Consider the following 21,061-nt stretch of genomic DNA (forward strand, 5'->3'; position numbering starts at 1 on the left):
GGAAGGCTAGCAAGTGAGATCTGAAGTGCATTTATGATTTTATTCAACAAAAGCCTTAGACATGGGAAACTTGAATAGCACCCCATACTTGTGATAGCTCGCCCTCACATGTATGTGCACACGCACATGCACGAGTGTGCAAACACACACATTACAACAGTAGCAGCTTTCAGTCTGGGACACATTATGTTCAAGAGACTGTATATCTTTGCAAACGTTAGGCCATTTAAACCTCACAGCACAGTGGCCCCTCTAACTCATGTTATAGGTGAAGTAACTTGATGATTTTTATATAACTGATAAGTACTGGCACTGAGGTTTGATACCAAAAGTCTACGGATTTGGAATCCATCGATATATGGATTTGGTGTCCATTCCACAATGCCAAGAAAAGCTTCTAACAAATGGCAGCTCTACATAAAAAGGTAAACCTAAAGGGCTGAAGTTCTCGTAAACTCTGCATTCATTCAAACACTCACGGAGTTCCTGCTATGAATGCGAACAATGGATGCGGCTTGACCTCTACCCTCAAGGAGTTTACATAGATATACAGACCTCATGTGATTTTGCAATTATTTGCAATGTTTTTTTTACAAAATGTACTTCTCTACAATGCATTTACTGAAAACTGATAACCTTCATGCCACCCTTTACTTCTGTCTTGGTCCAAATGAGGATGCCAGATTTTTATAGCATCAAAATATATAAATATAACCTGAGTGTCCAAAATTGAGGAACTGGTTTAGGAAGTTGTTATAAGTATACAGTGGAATATTACACAAAATTAAGAATGGTGTATTAATGATATATCTGTACCACTGAGTAAAATAAAATCAACAAACATATATGTAGTACAGTCTCACTTTTGTGAGATATAATAATATATACTTAATTTAAGCCAAAGGCCTGGAAAGATATTCACTCAAGTCCTCATCGTGGTTATCTCTGGACGTTGACATTATAGGGAATTTTAATTTTTTTCTGTGTGCTTATCTGCATTTTTTGCCTTTTTATTAATGATCAACAATGTTTAATAATGTAATATTTAACTTTTATTAAAAATGTAAAAATGCAGATTAAATTTAATAAAGATTAAATCCTGGATATAAATGCAATTTTATTATAAACTTTATAAAATCCTCAATTTTTATTTTCAAATTCAGAAAGCTGAAGAAGGATAGTGCGTGCATTAAGAAGAAAACCCAGGGTGGGCCTGGGTGGCTTAGTCGGTTAAGCATCCGACTTCAGCTCAGGTCATGATCTCATGGTTTGAGTTCGAGCCCCACACTGGGCTCTGTGCTGACAGCTCAGAGCCTGGAGCCTGCTTCAGATTCTGTGTCTCCCCCTCTCTCTGCCCTCCCCAGCTCAGGCTCTGTCTCACTCTGTCTCTCAAAAATAATAAATGTAAAAAAATTTTTTAAGTAAATAAATATTTAAAAAAGAAAAAGAAAACCAGAGTGTCTCAGTCCATTAAGCATCTGACTCTTGATTATCAGCTGAGTTCGTGATCTTATAGTCAGGAGACCAATCTGAGTGGACCCTGCTTAGGATTCCCTCTCTCTTTCTCTCTCTCTATTTATGTATTTTGAGAGGGGGCAGAAAGAAACAAAAAGAAGAAGAAAGCCATCACAGGAATATGCATGGCAAGTGATAGTAAGTGCTTATTGAATGCAAAATATTCATGATAAAAAATTACAAATTTGATCACTCCAGTTTGTGAAGAAAGCCAATGCTATTTTTTTAAACATTTAAAAAATGTTTATTAACCTTTAATTTTTTTTTTATTTGAGAGAGAGAGAGGGAGAGAGAGAAAGGCAGAGACAGAGGGAAAGAGAAAATCCTGAGCTGGCCCCATGCCCAGCTCAAGCCTGATGTGGGGCTTGATTCCATGAACTGGGATCACAACCTGAGCCAAAATCAAGAGTCAGGTGCTCAACCAACTGAGCTACCTTTGTGCCCCAATGCCATTTTTAAAAAAGGTTCATGTCATTAAGTCATCAGTTTTTATTACAAAATTTCATCATAAATTATATATGCAGAAATTGTGTTCCCTTATAAATATAAAGCACAGCAGAACAAACTTTGAAAGGCTTTAGAATGAGATCTGTGTTGAAATACTGACTCCAGCCCATTATAGTCCCGTGAACTTGGGCAAGCCACTTAATATCACCTTTCCAAACTGTAAAATGGGGCAGGAGGGAAGGCCAACTTCATAATGCTGTTGAGAGGTTGAAATCAAATCCATATGGTTCAATGCCTCGTTGAACACACTGGTCCACACAATACACGGTAGTTATTACTGTTTTTGTTATTATTACTGTTAGCCTTCATCACTTAACAGTGAAATGAACAATACCCTACACTGAATTGGACCCACATATAGGTTTACACAGTGCAAGAAGCACCCATCAAGCATAACCACTATGTTTTCATTATATGAAAATGGATTCTTTCCGTCATTCTGTATTTGCTGAATGAGAACTCTACTTTAGCCCGGCAATGGAGGTAAAGACTTAGTTAGTTCTTTTATGGGCTCAGAGTCCGGGGGGAGGGGGCAATAAATAAACAGACAATCTTAATACTGTGGCTCTGTACTTTGGATGCACAGAACATAGTAGCACTTGGGCATACGACACAACTCCAGATGAGCATCGTTAATTTTGTACTTTATGAAAACGGCACCTTCATGAGCGCACAGTCCGATGCCAGGGCCACAGCCAGACTTTATGAGGATGGAGATAGAGTGAGAGATGGCCCTCCTGTGGATGCAAAGTCCACTGGAGTCTTGAAGGATGAGGAGGGGAGAAGCAAGTGAGGACAGCGGGGAGGCAGATGCTGCGGCAAGGAGACAGCATGTGAAATGTAGCCTAGGAGAACATGCTCTTCCGTCTTCAGGGAATGTCCAAGAGGTCAGTAGGAGAAGGAAGCTAGTGGTGGGGAGTAATCGCTAAGACTCCTAAGTGCTAAGCGGGAACTACCATGTAATGATGAATGTTTTGGATTTTATTCTAAAAGCAATAGAGAGCATCTGAAGAGTTCTAATAAAACACAACTGACAAAAGTACATAGCAAATAAAAATCATATTTACTTAATTTGTTATTTGGTACATTGTTATTTTCTAAAAGGAGATGGTTAAATCTAGGGTTATTTTTTTTCCTAATCAATTGTCTATTATTTACCAGACAGAATGTTATAGTATTATTTAGTATTGATGGTAGAAATGTAATGAGATTTCCTCCCTCTGGGGCAATTTAATTAGAAATTTATTGTCACGTTAAATGTAGCTATTCATCACTGTTGCTTGGGCTCTATTTTGTTGTTGATGTGGAAGGATAAGTAATTCTCACAAACAGTCCATTAAAACATGTAATGTTTTTAAACAACATGCTTTTTTAATGTTAATCTTCAAAAGAAGATGATTATTAGATTTGTACTTTAGATGGCCAAAAATTCATTGTACAGCGGAGATCAAAGAAGGCCATGTACTTGGAAATGTTTTAAGTCCCCACAGCAAAGGCCACGTCACCTACTTGTTTCATCAACCAGTACACTATCAGTGTAAACTGAAAAGGAAAAGTCAGTAGATGCATCTGATTATGTCCTCTGCACATTTTCAAAGGCTTCTGACTGTGGTGTTAACTTCAAAAGGTAGAAAGGCCACTCCTGAGACTTCCCTCTGGAGTCCTCGCCATAGCATGGGCCCAACAAACTTCTTTCCCCCAAAGAAGGAAACCAGGGGGCAGACTCCCTTGGTCTTCATTAATAATTCAGTGCATTTGCTTTCAATCCCTACTGCACGCCATACGCGTCCCTTGAAGCTGCCAACACAAAGATGGACACCTTAAAACCCGAGTCATGCCCCAAGACTCGGCTCTCGGCCACCGCGGCTAGAAGTGACCTCCTGGAGCTCCGCACAGCCCGGCTTGGTACTCATTCACTTCCGCAAGCTCCCAGCACAGCAAACACCATGAAGTGAGTTTGGAAGTGTGTATGTGGCTTTACTATCTATTACCATGAGTTTTAGAAAAATCACTTTCCTTATTGAATCTCAGTATTTGTCATCTGCGAAACAGGGTGATTCATGTGGGGAGGAACAGCTATTTTTAAATGCTAAAGTGTGGTACCTGAGACTCAGAGAAGTTAAACAGCTTACCTAAAGCTAGAGAGCTAATAAAATATCTCTAAATATCTAAGTCTTGTATATTTTCCATGATTTCACAATTACCTCCTAAACATAACACCTGTTAAAGTAGTAGAAAAACCACATTTTCAGTACATACCTGCTTCATGAATCTCTTCCTTTCCAGTATATGAGGAAAACACCTGCCTAGAGAACTTGTATTGTTGTTCTCGAAAGTTATTTTGTAAGTAGTCCATCAGCATGACATAGCCAGACTGCTGCATTGTAAGAACTTCACAAAAAACAGCCAACTGGGGAAAAGATCATGTAACATATAATTTAACGTATCTGCCTCAAAGGCACCTGTAAAGGCTTTAAAATAGATACCCAGTAGTAAATCTTAGAAACTATTTTTAAATTGCTTCAAATTATTGCATTTGTTTGAACTTCCAAGTTTACCTGGCCTTCAGAGATGCTAACTGTGTCTTTAAAAATAATCCAGTCCACAGTGTCTGTGCAGGGGGGAGAGGTCAGAGAGCCGTTGTACGTGTAATACTTGTCAGTGGAGTTTGGTAGAAGGCTCAGCAATGTGAAGGGGTCTAGCGCAGCCTGCTTCCCTACAAAGTAACAACATATGTATCAGTGGGAATCTCCACACTGGAACTCAGCGGTTCACAGCTTCGATGAAACAGAGACACACGGTTTGTTGTCAATTTAACCAGAAATGGAATTTTAAGAATTTAGATATATTTCAAAAATGGTGATAAAACTAACAACTACATTGGGTTAAAGGTTTCTTTATCCTAGCAAGGCGCTGGAGAGACTAAGATATTCAGAAATCCTATAACCACCTTAACAGATATGGTAAAATCATGTGAGAAGACTTAATACCCATTTGTGGAAAACAAAAACCAAACGTCATTCTGGTGAAGGTTATCTTCAAAAGCCTATAACAAACATTGTATTTAAAAATGACCGACTGGGAAAGCTTTCCCCTGGAGATAAAGAATGAGACAAAAACAGCCTGCTATCTCCATGTCTGGAGATTGAATTGGAGGACTGGGCCAGTGCAATAAAGAAAAAGGTCATAATGATTGGATGCGAAGAAATGATACCATCATAATTTACAAATACATGACGGTACATGTACAATATTGAATTTACAAATTGTTAGAATTAATGAGTGCATTAGATAAAGTCACTGCACATAAGACTGATATGCAAAAATTATATTGCTATGTATCAGTATGAAACAATAGAAAATGCAATTTAAAACAATATATAACAACAAAACATCAAATACAAGTAAACCTAACAAATGATGTGTACAACATCTATATTAAAAATTACAAAACTTTCTTGAGAGAATTAGATAAAAATTAAAATTATGGGAAATACCAAGTTCATAGGTTGGAGGAGTCAGTTTTGTGAAGGTGTTGGCTGTCCTCAGTTGACCATGGAGTCAAAAAATCTTCTCAAAATCCTAGAGGCTTTTGTACACGTTTTAGACAGCATGTGTTTACTGATGCGGATTTTAAAATTTAAATGGAAATGAAAAGGTAAAACAATCTTGAATAGTAACAGTTACTGTTTGTTACCAGGTATGAAGACCTATTTTATAAAACTATAGAAGTCATAATAGTGAAATTTTCATGCAAAGACAGACAAAAAGAAAAAAAAAACAGTGAAAGATAAAAGAGAACCCAAATCCATAGATATATGTCACTTTACGTAGGTCACTTGTTTACTTTAAGACAGGAAAAATTACTATGTAGCTGGAATGGGTTGCCTTTGCAGTAAAGAGTGCTGTATCAGTTAAATGTCCTTATGGAAGAACGTGAATCATGATTCCCTACTTCACATCTTCAGCACAATCAGTTCTAAATAGATAGTGGATCTAAATGTGAACAGAATAGTAAAATTTTTAGAAGAAAACAAAATTCTCTTTATAATCTTAAGGTAGACTGAGATCTCTGAAATGGCACACAAGAAGTATTAATTATAAAGGGAAAAATGATAAATTTTAGTACATGATAACTAAGATCTATGTATCAATATTTACCTATTTATCAATAGTCACTATTAATAAATGGTAAGACAAAGAGTAGAAAGTTTATTATATACATATATATAATATCTTGTATCCAGAATAGAGCATTCCTATTAAGAACTTGGTAGGGGCACCTGGGTGGCTCAGTCGGTTAAGGATCTGACTTCAGTGCAGGTCATGATCTCACGGGTTCGTGGGTTCGAACCCTGCGTCGGGTTCTGTGCTGACAGCTCAGAGCCTGGAGCCTGCTTCTGCTTCACATTCTGTGTCTCCCTCTCTCCCTGCCCCTCCCCCACTTCCCCACGTGTTATCTCTGTCTCAAAAATAAGTAAACTATTAAAAAAATTAGAAACAAAGAATTTGGTACAGCTTTCCTAAGAGGTACATCTGGCTTTACAATTCTCTGAACAATCCAATTATATCTTTTTTCCTCTGTGAATCATCCCATTTTTGCTTTTGGACCTTTTCAACAGCACTTCTCAACAGCCATTTAGCTTTTTGTGTACCAGCCCTCACTCATATTGTTGGACCCTTTTTCCCAACGTGAGTCACCGAGAATGGAATCCACGAACACAAACGGAGTTGGTCAATGGGTTTACTCGGTTCAGCCAAATGGCCCCTCCTGAGGAGCTGAAGGAGCTCGGAAGAGAGAGAGCCCTGCCAAAAACTCAGGATCTATATTCTGGGGGTGTACAGGGTTTTGACTCCGAACTACCCTTTTGACCAAGAATGTAAAACAATTACACACACAAGACAAGACAAACGGTTGGGGTGATCAGGCCCAACCCGAATGGCCTGAAGGCCAAACAAATGGCCCAATGACCTAACTCCCCGACCAATGTCTTAGTCAGTTCAAGTTGGTGAGGTGCCAGTCTCGTCAGGCCCTCTGACCCAACCTAGGAATGGTCCAAAGACCAAACAAATGGTCCAGAGACCCTGAAGACCAAACAAACAGTCCAAAGACCAAACGAGCGGTCCGAAGACCAACACAAATTTTTCCTCCAGAGGTGATGATAAAGTAAAACCCAAAACCAATCTCTGAGGCCACAGTCTGGTGCCAGGGCTGGCTGAATGGGACCTCTCTTCTCGGGATCTCGCTGGGGCCTCCAAAATGATGGACCCTTTTACCCAATGCGAGTCACGGAGAATGGAATCCACGAACACAAACGAAACTGGTCAATGGGTTTATTCAGTTTGGCTGACCGGCCACTCCCGAGGAGCTGGAGGTCCTTGGAAGAGAGAGCCCCACCGAACAAAAACTCAGGGTTTATATAGGCCAGGGCAAACAATTTCAGGTTTATAGCATTCTGTTGTGATCAAATACCGCGGGGCAGTGACCAGATGACTTTCACCTGTCAACGTCACCTTTTCCAGATGGGTTGTTTGACAGATTATCCTGGGTAGGGCCCAGTTGCCTCACCTTTAATTATTTACCAGAATGTAAGTGGGCAAGTGAAACAATGGTCAGCATTTAGGGTTCGATTAGACCCAAGGGGGTAGGTTCTTCCAATACAGGCAGCAATCTGCTTACCAGGGAGATCGGTGTCTAACTCATTTTCCCACCCTAGCTATCTAGCCCAATGTATGCATGTCCTCTGTTCTTTCTAGTAGACTTATGTCATTAAGTAGTGGTCCCTGAAACCAGTCTTAGTGAGGTGGCATAGTGTATAGCAGTAGTTTTGTCAGACTAGGCAGTTAGACAGACATGACAGGAAAGGGAAGTAGGAGGCTGAGGATGGGCAATTGTAGGAACCACGAGGTCTCCACCCAGAGTCCACTCCATCTTCCCCAGACCAAGCCCCTTTTGTGGTACAGCACAGCCCCATAAGCAGGAGACAGGTGTTACAGGGACTTCCTTCACTTCGGAGCATGCGCACTTAAGAAAGACCTCAAGGCTACTGTAGTATCATTAAAATACCAGTAGCATTGTGGTCAGGGACCGCCCCCATCCCCCCAGGGTTGCACTAAGGTGCTCAGGGACAATGACTAAGACAAATTTGCAGGAAAAGTTGAGGGGGAGGGAACCAAGGCAGTTCCAAAGGTGGAATGATAATGACAGGATGGGAGGGAGGGGAACAAATAACTCCCCATAAAGAACAAAATGAGACACTCTGCACGTTGCCATCTATCCTTGGGTCAGCCCACTCCTCTGTCTCTGGAGTATATTTTTGGCTAAAAAAAAAAAAAAGAAAAGCCTTTGCTACATTAAATATCAGACCTTTCAACTGAATTCTTTGAGAAGACAAGAACTGAGGAATTCCATAATCTAGGGCCTGTTAAGTTTCACCCCTTATTTGAATAAATCTGGGGAGCTTTAGAAACAATTCCAGTATTACAGACCCCACCCTGGCTCACTTTAACTTACAGCTCTAGCAATAGAGCAACTGCATTTTCAAAACAGCATCTGCAAATGATTCAAACATGCAGCCAACATTGAAAACCCAAAGCAGAGTGAAGCCTTTGCAAGATGTTAGTATTTTGAACCCACTTCCCATATTATAAAATAAAATGAGTGATATAGATTATTTTAATAGTGTATTCTGGCTCTAAACTCTGTGAAGACCAGACATATCCAGGAAGCCTCAAAGAAGAAAAAAATTCCATTTAAAATTAAATTATTGAATATCAGGGCACCTGGGTGGCTCAGTCGGTTGAGCGTCTGGCTTCGGCTCAGGTCATGATCTCACAGTTCATGGGTTCAAGTCCCGCATTGGGCTCTGTGTCAGAGTCTGAAGCCTGCTTCAGATTCTGTGTCTCTCTCTTTCTCTGACCCTCCCCTGCTCATGCTGTCTCTCTCTCTCTCTCAAAAATAAATAAAACATTTTTTTAAATTTAAAAAAATTTAAAATTTTGAATATTAATTTTTCTACAATCCATAAACTTTTGAAAGGAAGGAGGGATGCTGGTGATAATTAAAGTTATAGATAACTGCTTCCACTCTGAATTTAAGACTGACTGTTAGAAATGAAAATCTGCTTGACTAAACAGATAGTGTTGTGTATATACAACCTAAATCTAGTTTTAATCTGTTAGAAAATTCAAGTTATGCTTGGTTTAATGAATTAATTAGTAATTTCTAAAATTATATTTTCTTCTCTATATCAAGATGAGACAATGAGAATTTAGACTTGGTGGATTCAAGTTCTCTGAATGTTTCCCATTTTCAGGTTTATGCTTTTAATCTCTGAAAAATGTTCTCAGTAAACAACCTCCTTCTTAATCATTAATGGGCTACAATTGTTTCTTTTTTTCTGTTGAAAATGAAATTTATCTTACAAATGTTCTGTGGAAATGTGGATGTGCAGAATACTAATTAAGTAAGGAACCAAACACGGACTCACTGCTAAATTAGCTGGGAAATGAAATGACACCAGGAAAGCTACAGACCAGAAAACAAAAGAAGTGAGATCTGAAAAGGGATGGTGAAATAGAGAACTTTCTTGAAATGCTGTGTTGTACCTTATTTTGAAAACATTTAGAGGGGCATCTGGGTAGCTCAGTCGGTTAAGCTCTCTGTTTGGGCTCAGGTCATGATCACATGATTTGAGGGTTTGAGCCCTATTTTGGGCTTTGTTGCTGACAGCATGGAGGCTGCTTGGGGTTCTCTCTCTCTAATAAATAAATAAACTTAAAAAATGTTATTTACACCCATGTGCTAAATTTCTGTCTTGGATATCACAGGACTTTTCAATTACAGTAGAGTTTTTCTTTCTTTGTTTCTTTGTTTTTTTTAATGTTTATTTTTGTGAGAGAGAGAGATAGAGAGAAAGAGAAACAGAGCATGAGTGGGGAAGGAGCAGAGAGAGACACACAGAATCCGAAGCAGGCTTCAGGCTCTGACCTATCAGCACAAAGCCCGGTGTGGGGCTAGAACTTGCAAACTGTGAAGTTATGACCTGAGCCAAAGTCGAACACTCAACCCCCTGAGCCACCCAGGGACCCCAGAGCTTTTCAATTAGACAACCATCTTTTGAGAAAATCAGAATAAGACCATTTTTTTGCGTATGTGTCTAGCAAAAACACGTGCTTCATCTGAATCACCTCATTATTGTTAACACAAGTGAGAATCATACCTGAGTCAATGTTGTTGTATTTGTGATCATTCATTCAATCATTATTCACTTAAACACATACTGGTGACTCACCAGTCAATCAGATGTTCCCCTGTTACAGGAGGTCAATAGCAAGAGGGGGAAGATGAGTAGGGAGAGAGGTAAGGAGATAAAGGCCACAATAGGGTCAAGCACCAGGGAAGAACCATTGAATACTTAAAACCAACTCTTGCTACTTAGGAGGAGAAGATTTAAGCTGGTGCCACGTCAACACGGTCCGCAGAGGCCTTTGGATGTACAAATTCCTGGGCTGAATTTGTGATAAGAAAGTACCACGAGCCATCCTAACGACGACGCCCACTCGAGGGGCACTGATGATGTTACCTGAGGTGTGTCTCTTCCGTTGCGTCTTGGAAGAGTTCAACCAACACTTCTCTCTTTTTGTGGGAACGCTTGGGGAATATTAATACGCTATCTTTGTAAATTGATGCAACCTCCCCCTCCCTCCCTCCAAGGGTAGAACAATGCCTGTCATAGAGCAGGTATGGTGGAAGAATGGTGGAGAACGAAAGGAATGAGGGAAGGAAAGGGAAATGGGTTTGTCTTTTGGAGAAGAATATAGGAAATGAGGCATCAGCCCACACTGGAGTAAGAGAGAATTTATAATCTCAATGATGGGTGAAAGTGTTGTTTCTTGAATAAGTAACATCACGTAAAGAATATGGAGCAAGACTTGGGAGCTGAGCTTCAGTTCCAGGATCACTGTCCACAGACAAGCACCGCCTTCAGTCCTCTAGGGTCTCAGCAGCAACGGCTAAGAGCCAGTGTTGGGGAGCCTCTGTCTATTGGGCACCAGGGAATTTTCTAGACTCTGAAGTGGATTTAATCTAAGAGCTCTCAAAATAGAAACATTTACCTTTAGGAGGACTTAACTTATTTAGTTTGTACAGATCATATCTACCAACCATTCAAATCAAATTGACATGTTTCATACATGTCCTGAAACGTAACTAATACAAATCTCCACAGTGTAGTGGACCAAACTTGGGGGACAGAGCTGGATCGAGCTTCTGACTCTACTGCTTACCAGCTGTATTAGCTTAGGTGTCCTTGCCGAATATATGGGAATATTATGTATCTAGTGGGTGTGTTGAAGCACATGGAGGATTTTATTTTTCGGTAAAAGAGGAGGGAAGAAGTCGGTGCACAAGTAACAGGGTAGAGAGAAAGAAAATAGAATAATGGAGGGCAGATTAGGATGTGTTTCCAGGCAGTCGGAGAGACTATCAGTTCTGCTTCCAAATTAAGAGCCAGGATATCCCCAGGTTAGTGCTGCTAGGAATCCGTCTTCTCGAGGGGGCTATTATGTGATCTGTGGCGAAGCACCCACCTCAATGGCTTATGGATAATAAATACTGAAAAGGAAACCTTAGCCACAGAACATGAGCAAATGGGTACTTACACTCATATGATCCTCATATGACCCTTCTAGAGAGCCCCAGAAATGACTAAAGAAGTATCCAGAAAGAGGCCAAAACACCACAGCGACACAAGTCAGGACTAACAACCCAGTGTGAACACCTCTCTTATTGGCCCTGCAGGCTGACATAAGGCCTGGGAACATTCTGAGTTCATATTTTATAAAAGTTTCAGTCTAGGAATTCGAACTCACTGCCTTCTTTCAGTCTGGATAGAATCCGCTTTTTGACTAAAGGAGGGAAAAATTAAGTGTGGCCTATGGCATTCAATGTTGAATTTTGCAATGTAGGTGGATAGAGGGAGATACCTTCATCTTGCATTTGACTGCACCTTTCACAAAAATACCAAAACCAAAACCAAAACAAAACAAAACACCCAAAAAACTACAACCCAAAAAACAATGAAAGCTGCACTGCACAAGTTCACATATTCCTGACTTCTGAAAAGTTCTGTCACTTAAGGTCCTCACATGTGACTGACAAAGATGAATCAATCCTAGGCCCAGCTTTTGCTTTCAAAAAAGATCTATATGAATTCTGAATTCCTGATTTCAAGATTTTGCAGCTTCCAAGAGAAGAGTAATCCTTGTTTTGTTGAGAACTCGGGGCAGCATCAATCCCCTGTGTGTGGATGCTTCCTAAAAACACAATAGCAGTAATAATGGGTTTGCTGTCTCGTGTGATGTTGTTACAAACACTCTCTGTGACAAATGACAAGCTCCGTGAACTAGCAGGCAGAACAGTGAAACAAGCATATGGCATCTTTTTCTAGGTGAGTGTTTGCCTTCTCCCAAAACCCCTGTCGTCCTGGTAAAACAAAGGACCATCAAGGAAACTACCAGGGAATAAATTTTTACTTGAGTAACAACTGTCTTTTCACTTTAAAACATAATTTTTCTAACACTAGCTGTCTTTGGATTACATATTAAAGTCTTTACCAAATGTACAATGCAGACAGAATAGATAAATACATTTTAAATGCATAACGTAATTAGATTTTTTTCAAGAATAAAATTAGAAAACTTTAACTTCCTACTTATATTAACATTTTGTGATTTTTGTATGACAACAATTTTGGGTAAACTGTTCTTTAGTGAGACACGTACAAATCATCAAGTGTGAGAATTGGAAGACTGCTCCTCTTTGAAAAGGTCTTTCCTTCTTCCTTTTGGAACAACTGACCTTTGTAATATTATAAAAATTGATATGCATCCAAAATAGAATCTGGAATTAAGAGATTTCTCCAAATAGCTTACCAAAACGACTAACTCTCTCGACGCCATCAATAATTGCTTTGTAATCCAAATTTTCTTCTATTCCAATCTATTAAAGAAGAATGACATTCTAAGAATGGGGTAAAATATTTGATTAACTCTTCAATAAAGTGAAAAGATAAGAAGTAATGTCCTCCAAATGCATACTTTCTTTTTTTCCACAGCAGGATAAAAGCAAATGAAACAAACAAAAAACCAGCTACCTTTTAAATTTTCCACTGAGAAAAGTGCACTTTAAAATGTTGATTCACAGTCACTGCTATATCATTATGTTGCTTTGCATGCACACACGCATGGATCTGTGTGCCCCCAGAACGGGTTGCTTCCCTGAAAGTGATGCACCCGTTCATGAATGCAAGAGTCCCCTTTTAAACACCCCAGCCATGGCGTTGTTCTGTTTGCAATGATCACCAGTTAGCATCCCACTTGCAAGCTCTTCTATTTGTTAAAAAGCACGCTTTGATATGTCACATCAATGATTTCACGGGATTAAAGAATTAAGGTGTGTTAAATCTATGTAGAATGATTACCTCAAATAAAATGGATAAAGCTCTCAACTTCCCTTTTCCTTTTACAGCTTCCTCAAAACTTGAAAATCGGTCTGCATCAAAGCAGTAGATCTGCATCTATAAAGGCAGCAACGACAGCTTTATTATCTACAGCTTTACTATAAGACATCGCAAAAGTCACCAAAGAGACAATCAAATAATTTGCTGATTCAATATACTATTCAAAAAATTCTGTAAACTGTATAATTCGATACTCTGTATAGTTTCAAGATATTTTATCAATTACATGCATATGCAACTGCATTTATTCTCACTTACCATCCTTCAGTGAGGGAAGAAACACAGAGAGATACATCTAGGATGGAAATGACCACCTTGAGATTACTGGGGAATATTGAAGTAATAATATACTAGCACAATTATCAAATGGAATAAATTATCAAAGTTATTTTAGCTATTTTGCTGGATTTTTTTCAAATATCATTTCATTCTTTTTTTTTTAATGTTTTATTTATTTTTGATACAGAGAGAGACAGAGCATGAGAGGGGGAGGGGCAGAGAAAGAAGGGGACACAGAACCAGAAGCAGGCTCCAGGCTCTGAGCTAGCTGTCAGCACAGAGCCTGATGTGGGGCTCGAACCCACGAACGTGAGATCTGACCTGAGCTGAAGCCGGAGGCTTAACCGAATGAGCCACTCAGGCGCCCCCATTTCACTCTTTCTTGACTGGACGTGCCTTTCTTGATGGTCTGGGTTACCTTTTTTGGACATTCTCATACTAGGCTCTATTACTAGTGAACTCTCAAGAACTTTCTGCTTCTACATACAAAAAACTGAAAAAATTTTAAGTTCCTTGTTTTAAGTGTCCTCTCCTGCTGCCAGGATATATTCCTTGTTAATTTCTACTTCAGCCCCTGGATTTGTTGACAATGGGCTCTACTCACTTATAATTGGGTGCTCCCCATGTCATGAGCTTAGGAACCAGGTAACTTAGCTAGTTTGGAAGACTCGTTCAGGGAAGGAGCAGAAAGCCCCTGTGAAGATATTGCTTTGGTAGGGCTACAACTAGAGAAACGGAGGTGTGGGGGGGAGGGTGGCAGCCGTCCTGCCTTGGGTTGTGACCACAAAGCCTTTGAGGATTGCTAAACTGACTCCTGTAGGATGAACTTAAAACCTGACGGATGAAAAGGAGGGGCAGGCAGCGGCCACACGGGGAAGGCCTGTAAGGCAGTCCCAGGCCTTTGCTCGGGGAGAGCAACAGAGAATCCTTGCCCTTGGGGGCAGCAGGGCTGGGGGGAAGATGGCCAAGAGTGGAAAAGATTAAAACTGAAAGGGAAAGGGGGGCCTGGGTGGCTCAATTGGTTAAACATTTAAACAGCCAACTCTTGATTTCGGCTCGGGTCATGATCTCACAGCTCCTGAGATAGAGCCCTGAGTCGGGGCTCCATGTCATCATGGAGGCTGCTTGGGATTTTCTCTCTTCCTCTCTCTCTGCCCCTCTGTGTGTGTGTGCGTATTCTCTCTCTCTCTCTCTCTCTCTCAATCTCTCTCTCTCTCTCAGACAAATAAACATTTAAAAAGACTAGAGACAAGACTAGAGACAGGGAGATCGGTTTATAATCCAAGTAATAGACAAAGGTGGTTGAGCTTTTTTCTGCCCCCCCACATCACATAGGGGCAGACTTGAGAAGACTTCATTGTAGGATTGCAGGGGACCAGGAAAAAAGGACCAAGTCAAGGATGCTATGGGTTTCCTTATTTGCACAATTACATGGAGAGAATTCAAAAGAGACAAACAACAAACAAACAAGCCATTTGAGAGGCAACTCAAGGGCATTCTAAATAAAAATATTTGAAGTTTAGTGGACAGATTCTATACCATTTATTTTGATGGTTCAGGGCTTTTGTTGATGTCAGGGTCTTTCCTGATTTTCCGCATTGCTCTAAATAAGTAGTGCAGTGACAGAGTTAATTCAAAGTGAGAATGTCCTGTGTTTAATAAAAGGACTTTCATTTCTTTGACAAACCAAATTTGATAAATGTGCTTTTCCTTAAAGATATTTAATATATTTAAAAAATACAAATTTATAAGCTATGAATGAGAATGTGCTTATCTACAGCAAAATATTGTTAGTCCTTGAAGAGATAATTTTCTCATCTTATTTTTGTTATCAATAACTATTTTGACTAAAAAGTAATATAGTTTAATTACAAGTAATTTTAAAAATATGGGAATTTTAAAGGAGAAAAGCAAAGGTACCCAGGGAAAATCCCTGCTCATGTTTTCTGGGTTTCCCTTAGTTATTTTTACAACAGTAATAATTCCTTCTCTTATTTAAGCTTCGTAATAACCTCCTAAGGCAGGTGCTACTACTCACATCAAGTTTTCAGGGGAGACATGAAACTTAGGTAAATTAAATATTTGTACAATGTTGTGTCTATAACTAATATCTAAATGGTGAAGTCACTGTTCAAACATAGTCTATTTAACCCAGACTCTGGGCCCTTAGTCACTATTTAATTAGTTTTCATGTTTTACAAAATCAGAGTAATAATACTGCACATACTATTTTATATTATGCTTTTAAAAAAAGAAAAATTAAAAAAAAGAAAATACTGCAATACTATTTTATGTTATTCTTACAAAAAGAAAAACGCATTAATATCTTATGATGAAGCTTTTTTTGTGTAAATAAATCAAACACATGATTTTTATAAGATCGGTAACACTCCATCACAACATATTTAATCATTTCTTTCTCTTTTAACTTTTTATTATTGTAAATAAACTTTTGCACATACATTTTTGATTATGTCTTTATTTTTTAGACTAAACCGTTACAAGTGGAAATGGTAGGCAGTGAGATTGAAACATTTAAAGTTCCAGGTAGAGGGACACCTGGCTGGCTCAGTCAGTAGACTGTGTGGCTCTTGACCTTCGGGTTGTGTGTTCAAGCCCCACTTCGGGCATAGAGATTGCTTAAATAAATAAACTTAAAAAGAAAATCTTTCAAAGTTCTGGATGAAAAAGAAGCAGACTGCTTCCCAGTCTCCCGATTTATACTCTCTCCAGACATGTATGAAAGTGTTCATTTTACGGGATACCCATTATTAACATTATATTTATTTTTCCAATTTTAAAGCTGAAACAGTTCTCACTTTATTTTACATTCTTTGATTCTCCAGTCAATTGATAAAATTTGCCCCTTTTTCCCTCCTGAGCTGTGGAAGGAAATTCATTTATTTGTTTATGCATCAAATATTTTTGGTCTCTAGAGTGTGGCACTCTGGCTTGCAAGGAAGTAGAAAATCAATGTGAGTGTGATTGAGCTTCCTCTAGTGAGGAAGGCAGATATTAACCAAATAGACAAAATATAACTGTACAAACGATAAAATCTGATTATAAAGTAATCGAATTACACACTAAATAAAATCTCGATGATTTCGGAAAATGAAATAGGAACCAGTGGAACCAGTGAACTTACCTCAAGTGGAAATTTCTGTCCTTCTAAACTATGTTCCGATCCATCAGAAGACATATTGCATTTTCCCCAGTGAAAAGTTATCTTGCTTGCTTTGAACACCATTTCGGAAATTCCTCCACTGAGCCGGTAGTCATTAGTGAGATTAATTTCCACTTAAAAAAAAAAAACATACACACACACAAAATTGCATCTGTGTTTCCGAAAATAAAAATTATGAATTTCAACTAATTTTTTTCTATCAAATGTACTTAAGAGAATCATTTATTTGGTAAGTTAAAAACAATTCAGTCACCATTTAGTCATTACTGTGCAAAATATACTTAAGTATCTTATTGCCACAAACACAAACTAAAGCAAAGACCTTAACTACTGTAGGACTCTAATAGCAGAAGATAGCCAGTCCTCCTGCCCTGTCCATTCGGTGTCCTGAGATTGCATTTCCCCAGGGTTCTGCTTTCCTAAGGCACCATATGGTAGTGAGGGGACAGAGCAAAAGGAGAAGGAACGGAGGAGTGGAGATGAAAAGTCTTCTCTGGGGAGTGCCCCCCACCTACTCCCTGCATGAAAGCATCACATCAGGCTTCATCAGATTCCAGAACGTCTGTCCTGGACTACGGCAAGGAAGGTGGGAAGTCCATTCCCACGGAAGGGGTTTCAGCCATCTGATGTTTGTACCCTTGAGTAGCAACTCAGAATCCTAAACTCTCCTATTTTAGTTTCACATTTTACAAATGGTCTTAAAATTAATGATTCTTTTGAGAGTCTTATATAAGATTTTAATGTCTCTCAATCAGATTTAAATTGTCTCTGTTCCATGAGGCAGAAACCAATGTCTGCCTTAGGGACCAAATCCAATATCTTGGCCAATGAGCTAGAAATATAAACTTCTATTAATAATAACAACAACAAGAACACTATCAATAATGCTCAACATTTTATATATGTTACTTACAATGTGCTATGCATTACACTGAGTACTTTACATGTGTTAAACATTGGATTTTTACACAACCTCACACAATGAAGGAAGGAAATACCATTATAGTCGCTATTTTACAGATAATGAAATTGAATCACAGGCAGTTCAAATAACTTGCTAATGGTTCCACACTTAAAGGTTCCACCTTAAAGAGCCAGTAGTGAACCTAAAAAGTGTGGCTCTAAAGATCAAGTGCTTGACCACACATCAGTAGGAAAAATAAAGCAAGGGTGCTTTACTCAATCAGTGAAGTATGTAACTCTTGGCTTCAGGGTTGTGAGTTTGAGCCCCACATCGGGTGTAAAGAGTACTTAAAAATAAAATCTTTCTTTTTTTTTTTTAAGTATTTATCTTTCACATTTTTTTACTGTTTTTATTTACTTTTGAGAGAGAGAGAGAGAGAGAGAGAGAGAGAGAGAGAGAGAGAGACAGTGTGAGCAGGGGAGGGTCAGAGAGAGAGGGAGACACAGAATCTGAAGACAGGTTCCAGGCTCTGAGCTAGCTGTCAGCACAGAGCCCGACATGGGGCTCGAACCCAGGAACCATGAGATCATGGCCTGAGCTAAAGCCGGCTGCTTAATTGACTAAGCCACCCAGGTGCCCAAAAATAAAATCTTAACAAAAGAAAAAAAAAAGAAAGGAAAAGAAAACAGAGGCTACATGATTTACTTCTTTGTAACATTCTTCAAACCTAGTAATGAAAATGTCAAGATTTGGGACAATATGCTTTTATGTATTTAATTAATATCTTATATAATAATTTTACTAATTATTTATTAAGAAACACCTAATGAGTGCTTATCATGTTTCAGGAAATAATATAGAAATATTTTTACCCCCATGGGACTTACAATTAAATTACTACATTCAAATAATTGCATTACCAAAATATCAAGAATAGAGAAAAAATTCACTAATGATAAAACCTTTCCAACATAGCTACTATTATAATTTAGAATATTTTTTCTTTTTCTTGCGAGTATGTTTGTTTTTATATAACTTCCTGATATACATATAATTTTTTTTTTTAAGTATAATACCAGAAAAGGAAGGCTAGTCACTTTGAAAACTAGTTTGTCTCTCTATTGTTTACTGGAATTTTTCATGGTATTATATTTTGCATGTTTAGAAAAAAAGACAGTTTTTTAAAAAAGCATTTAGAGAGTGCTTCCTAAAGATAGTATGTAATTTAAACTTTCTATCTAGAAGTGCTACTAATTTCTTTTCTTAAAATTCAATTATAGTTGATTGCTTTTTTGTAACCCAGTATTCAATGTAGCATGAAGCTGAGCAGACACGAGCAAACAGAGTGTCTAAGAAAAGGAAATTCTGATTAAGCAATTAACCAGTGATGGAGTTATTAAATTACATAAGTTATATACTGCGTTATCTTTATCATTTCTTCTGGTGGAGGCATCAATTCTCTTTCTATTATTGGAGAACATGATGTGATGACTGGTCATTTTACTTTTTGTACACATCAAAATGTTATGTAAACTTCCAACCGTGTTCTAGTTGGTTTCTTCTACCTATAGTTTCCATGCATTTACAGTAAATTATGCTTTCTATAAAGAAGACGAAACAAAATAAAATGAAGAAAATGAAAATAAAATGAAACTGACATAAACATACTCTAAGCCAAATAAAACACATTAAAGACACAAACAAAATGAAAACAATTTTACCTGTTTTCCCAGTGTTATGAATGAATGTGTTTTCCAGAGATGTTCTATCCCAACCCTGAAATTTAAGTTTCTTAAGATTCACATTGACTTGGGTAAGGTCTTCATCAATATTGATAGGAGACTGTTTGGGGCTACTACATGTTGGATATTTCTTTCCCCAGTTTTTTTGATTCAGGGCTCCTAGGGAAGGAAAAGGGTAAGAAATTAGTTTCTTAAATTACAATGCAAAAGCCAAATTTTATTTTATAAAGTAATTAATATATTACATAAAAATAAATACAATAGTAGAAAAAAATTGGAATCTCTTTGAGTCAGTTCAAAGAACAATTATGCCCAGGTGTGGATTCTGGGCTTTCCTGTGGTACACTGTGAAAAGAGGCCTATACAACAGCCACTTCAAGTTCAGTGTTCAACAATGGCTTTGCTTAGCCATCATACTCTTCCAAATCCGCAGAAGGCCCACCTGCCATATCAGGTAGTCAGTCCGAGCCTGGGTTCCAGGCTGAAAGACGTCCTGATGACAGGTGCTAACTTCGGACTTCCTCAGCACTCTCTAGTTCTCTTTAGACCTTCTGTCTGTCACCCCCGCTGCTGAATGATCTGGTTTAATTTTCATCTGCTCAGGGTCTGATGTATAAAAACATAATCACATGCTGTCCTTGAAATATCTCCTCCCTGTCACTTTTTTTTTTTTTGGTCATAAAGTCTAGCAAGTTTTATTGCTTAACAACAAGAAACAGAAAGCAGGCTTCCTACAAAGATTTTGCCCACACTGAAGAGTGAATTTCCACCTATACCACAGAGTGAACAGTTCTCTAAAGCGAAACTGGCCTGTGCTGCCTTTATTTCACCCCTACCTGAAACCACAAACCATCTCTCATAACCTTATTCCACTAGACGTTACCTTAGCTACAGCCCAAGCACCCTAGGAACAGTTATGTTTTATTTAAAGATCATCAACTTCTCTCTCTCTACGTTTCTGCAGCCAGCCCAAGAAAGAGCAGGGTTTTCAGCTTATCTCCTTTCAAATGCTTTATTTTTCTTAAATGAGTAAGGGGAAGGGGGTGCCTGGGTGGTTTGGCAGGTCGAGCATCCTTTGGATTTTGGCTCTGGTCATGGGTCATGATCTTGCTGTTTGGTTCCTGAGATTGGGCCCCACATCTGACTCTGTGCTGACAGTGCAGGGCCTGCTTGGAACTCTTGCTCTCCCTCTCTCTCTCTCCCTCTGCCCATCATCCTCTGCTCACACTCTCTCTCAAAATAAATAAATAAACACCTTTAAAAAAGAAAAAAAAATGAGTATAGTTAAAGCCAAGACTTTACATGGTTAATGTTTAGGAAAACTATATGTAACATACCCCCGTGCACCCTCGTCTATGCCATCTTGTTTTTGTGATGAAGGCATCAGAGAAGATTCTGACTTCCATGC

The 21,061-nt window shown here is 38.6% G+C and overlaps 1 protein-coding gene across 4 annotated transcripts in view; it reads right to left on the minus strand.

Moving 5' to 3' along the window:
• The window catches only part of PTPRZ1 (protein tyrosine phosphatase receptor type Z1), a 172,957-nt gene that overhangs the window by 66,240 nt on the left and 85,656 nt on the right, over window positions 1-21,061 (minus strand). For all 4 annotated transcript variants that reach the window (XM_029924367.1, XM_029924359.1, XM_029924352.1 and 1 more), the window contains exons 3-8: window positions 19,633-19,812; window positions 16,969-17,120; window positions 13,506-13,601; window positions 12,958-13,024; window positions 4,581-4,738; window positions 4,282-4,432 (exon numbers count right to left, since the gene is read on the minus strand). In XM_029924367.1, coding sequence (XP_029780227.1) covers window positions 4,282-4,432; window positions 4,581-4,738; window positions 12,958-13,024; window positions 13,506-13,601; window positions 16,969-17,120; window positions 19,633-19,812 — 804 coding nt within the window. The remainder of the gene's footprint in view (window positions 1-4,281; window positions 4,433-4,580; window positions 4,739-12,957; window positions 13,025-13,505; window positions 13,602-16,968; window positions 17,121-19,632; window positions 19,813-21,061) is intronic.

Source organism: Suricata suricatta, chromosome 2 (genome assembly GCF_006229205.1).
Source record: "Suricata suricatta isolate VVHF042 chromosome 2, meerkat_22Aug2017_6uvM2_HiC, whole genome shotgun sequence".
NCBI classification, from domain to species: domain Eukaryota; kingdom Metazoa; phylum Chordata; class Mammalia; order Carnivora; family Herpestidae; genus Suricata; species Suricata suricatta.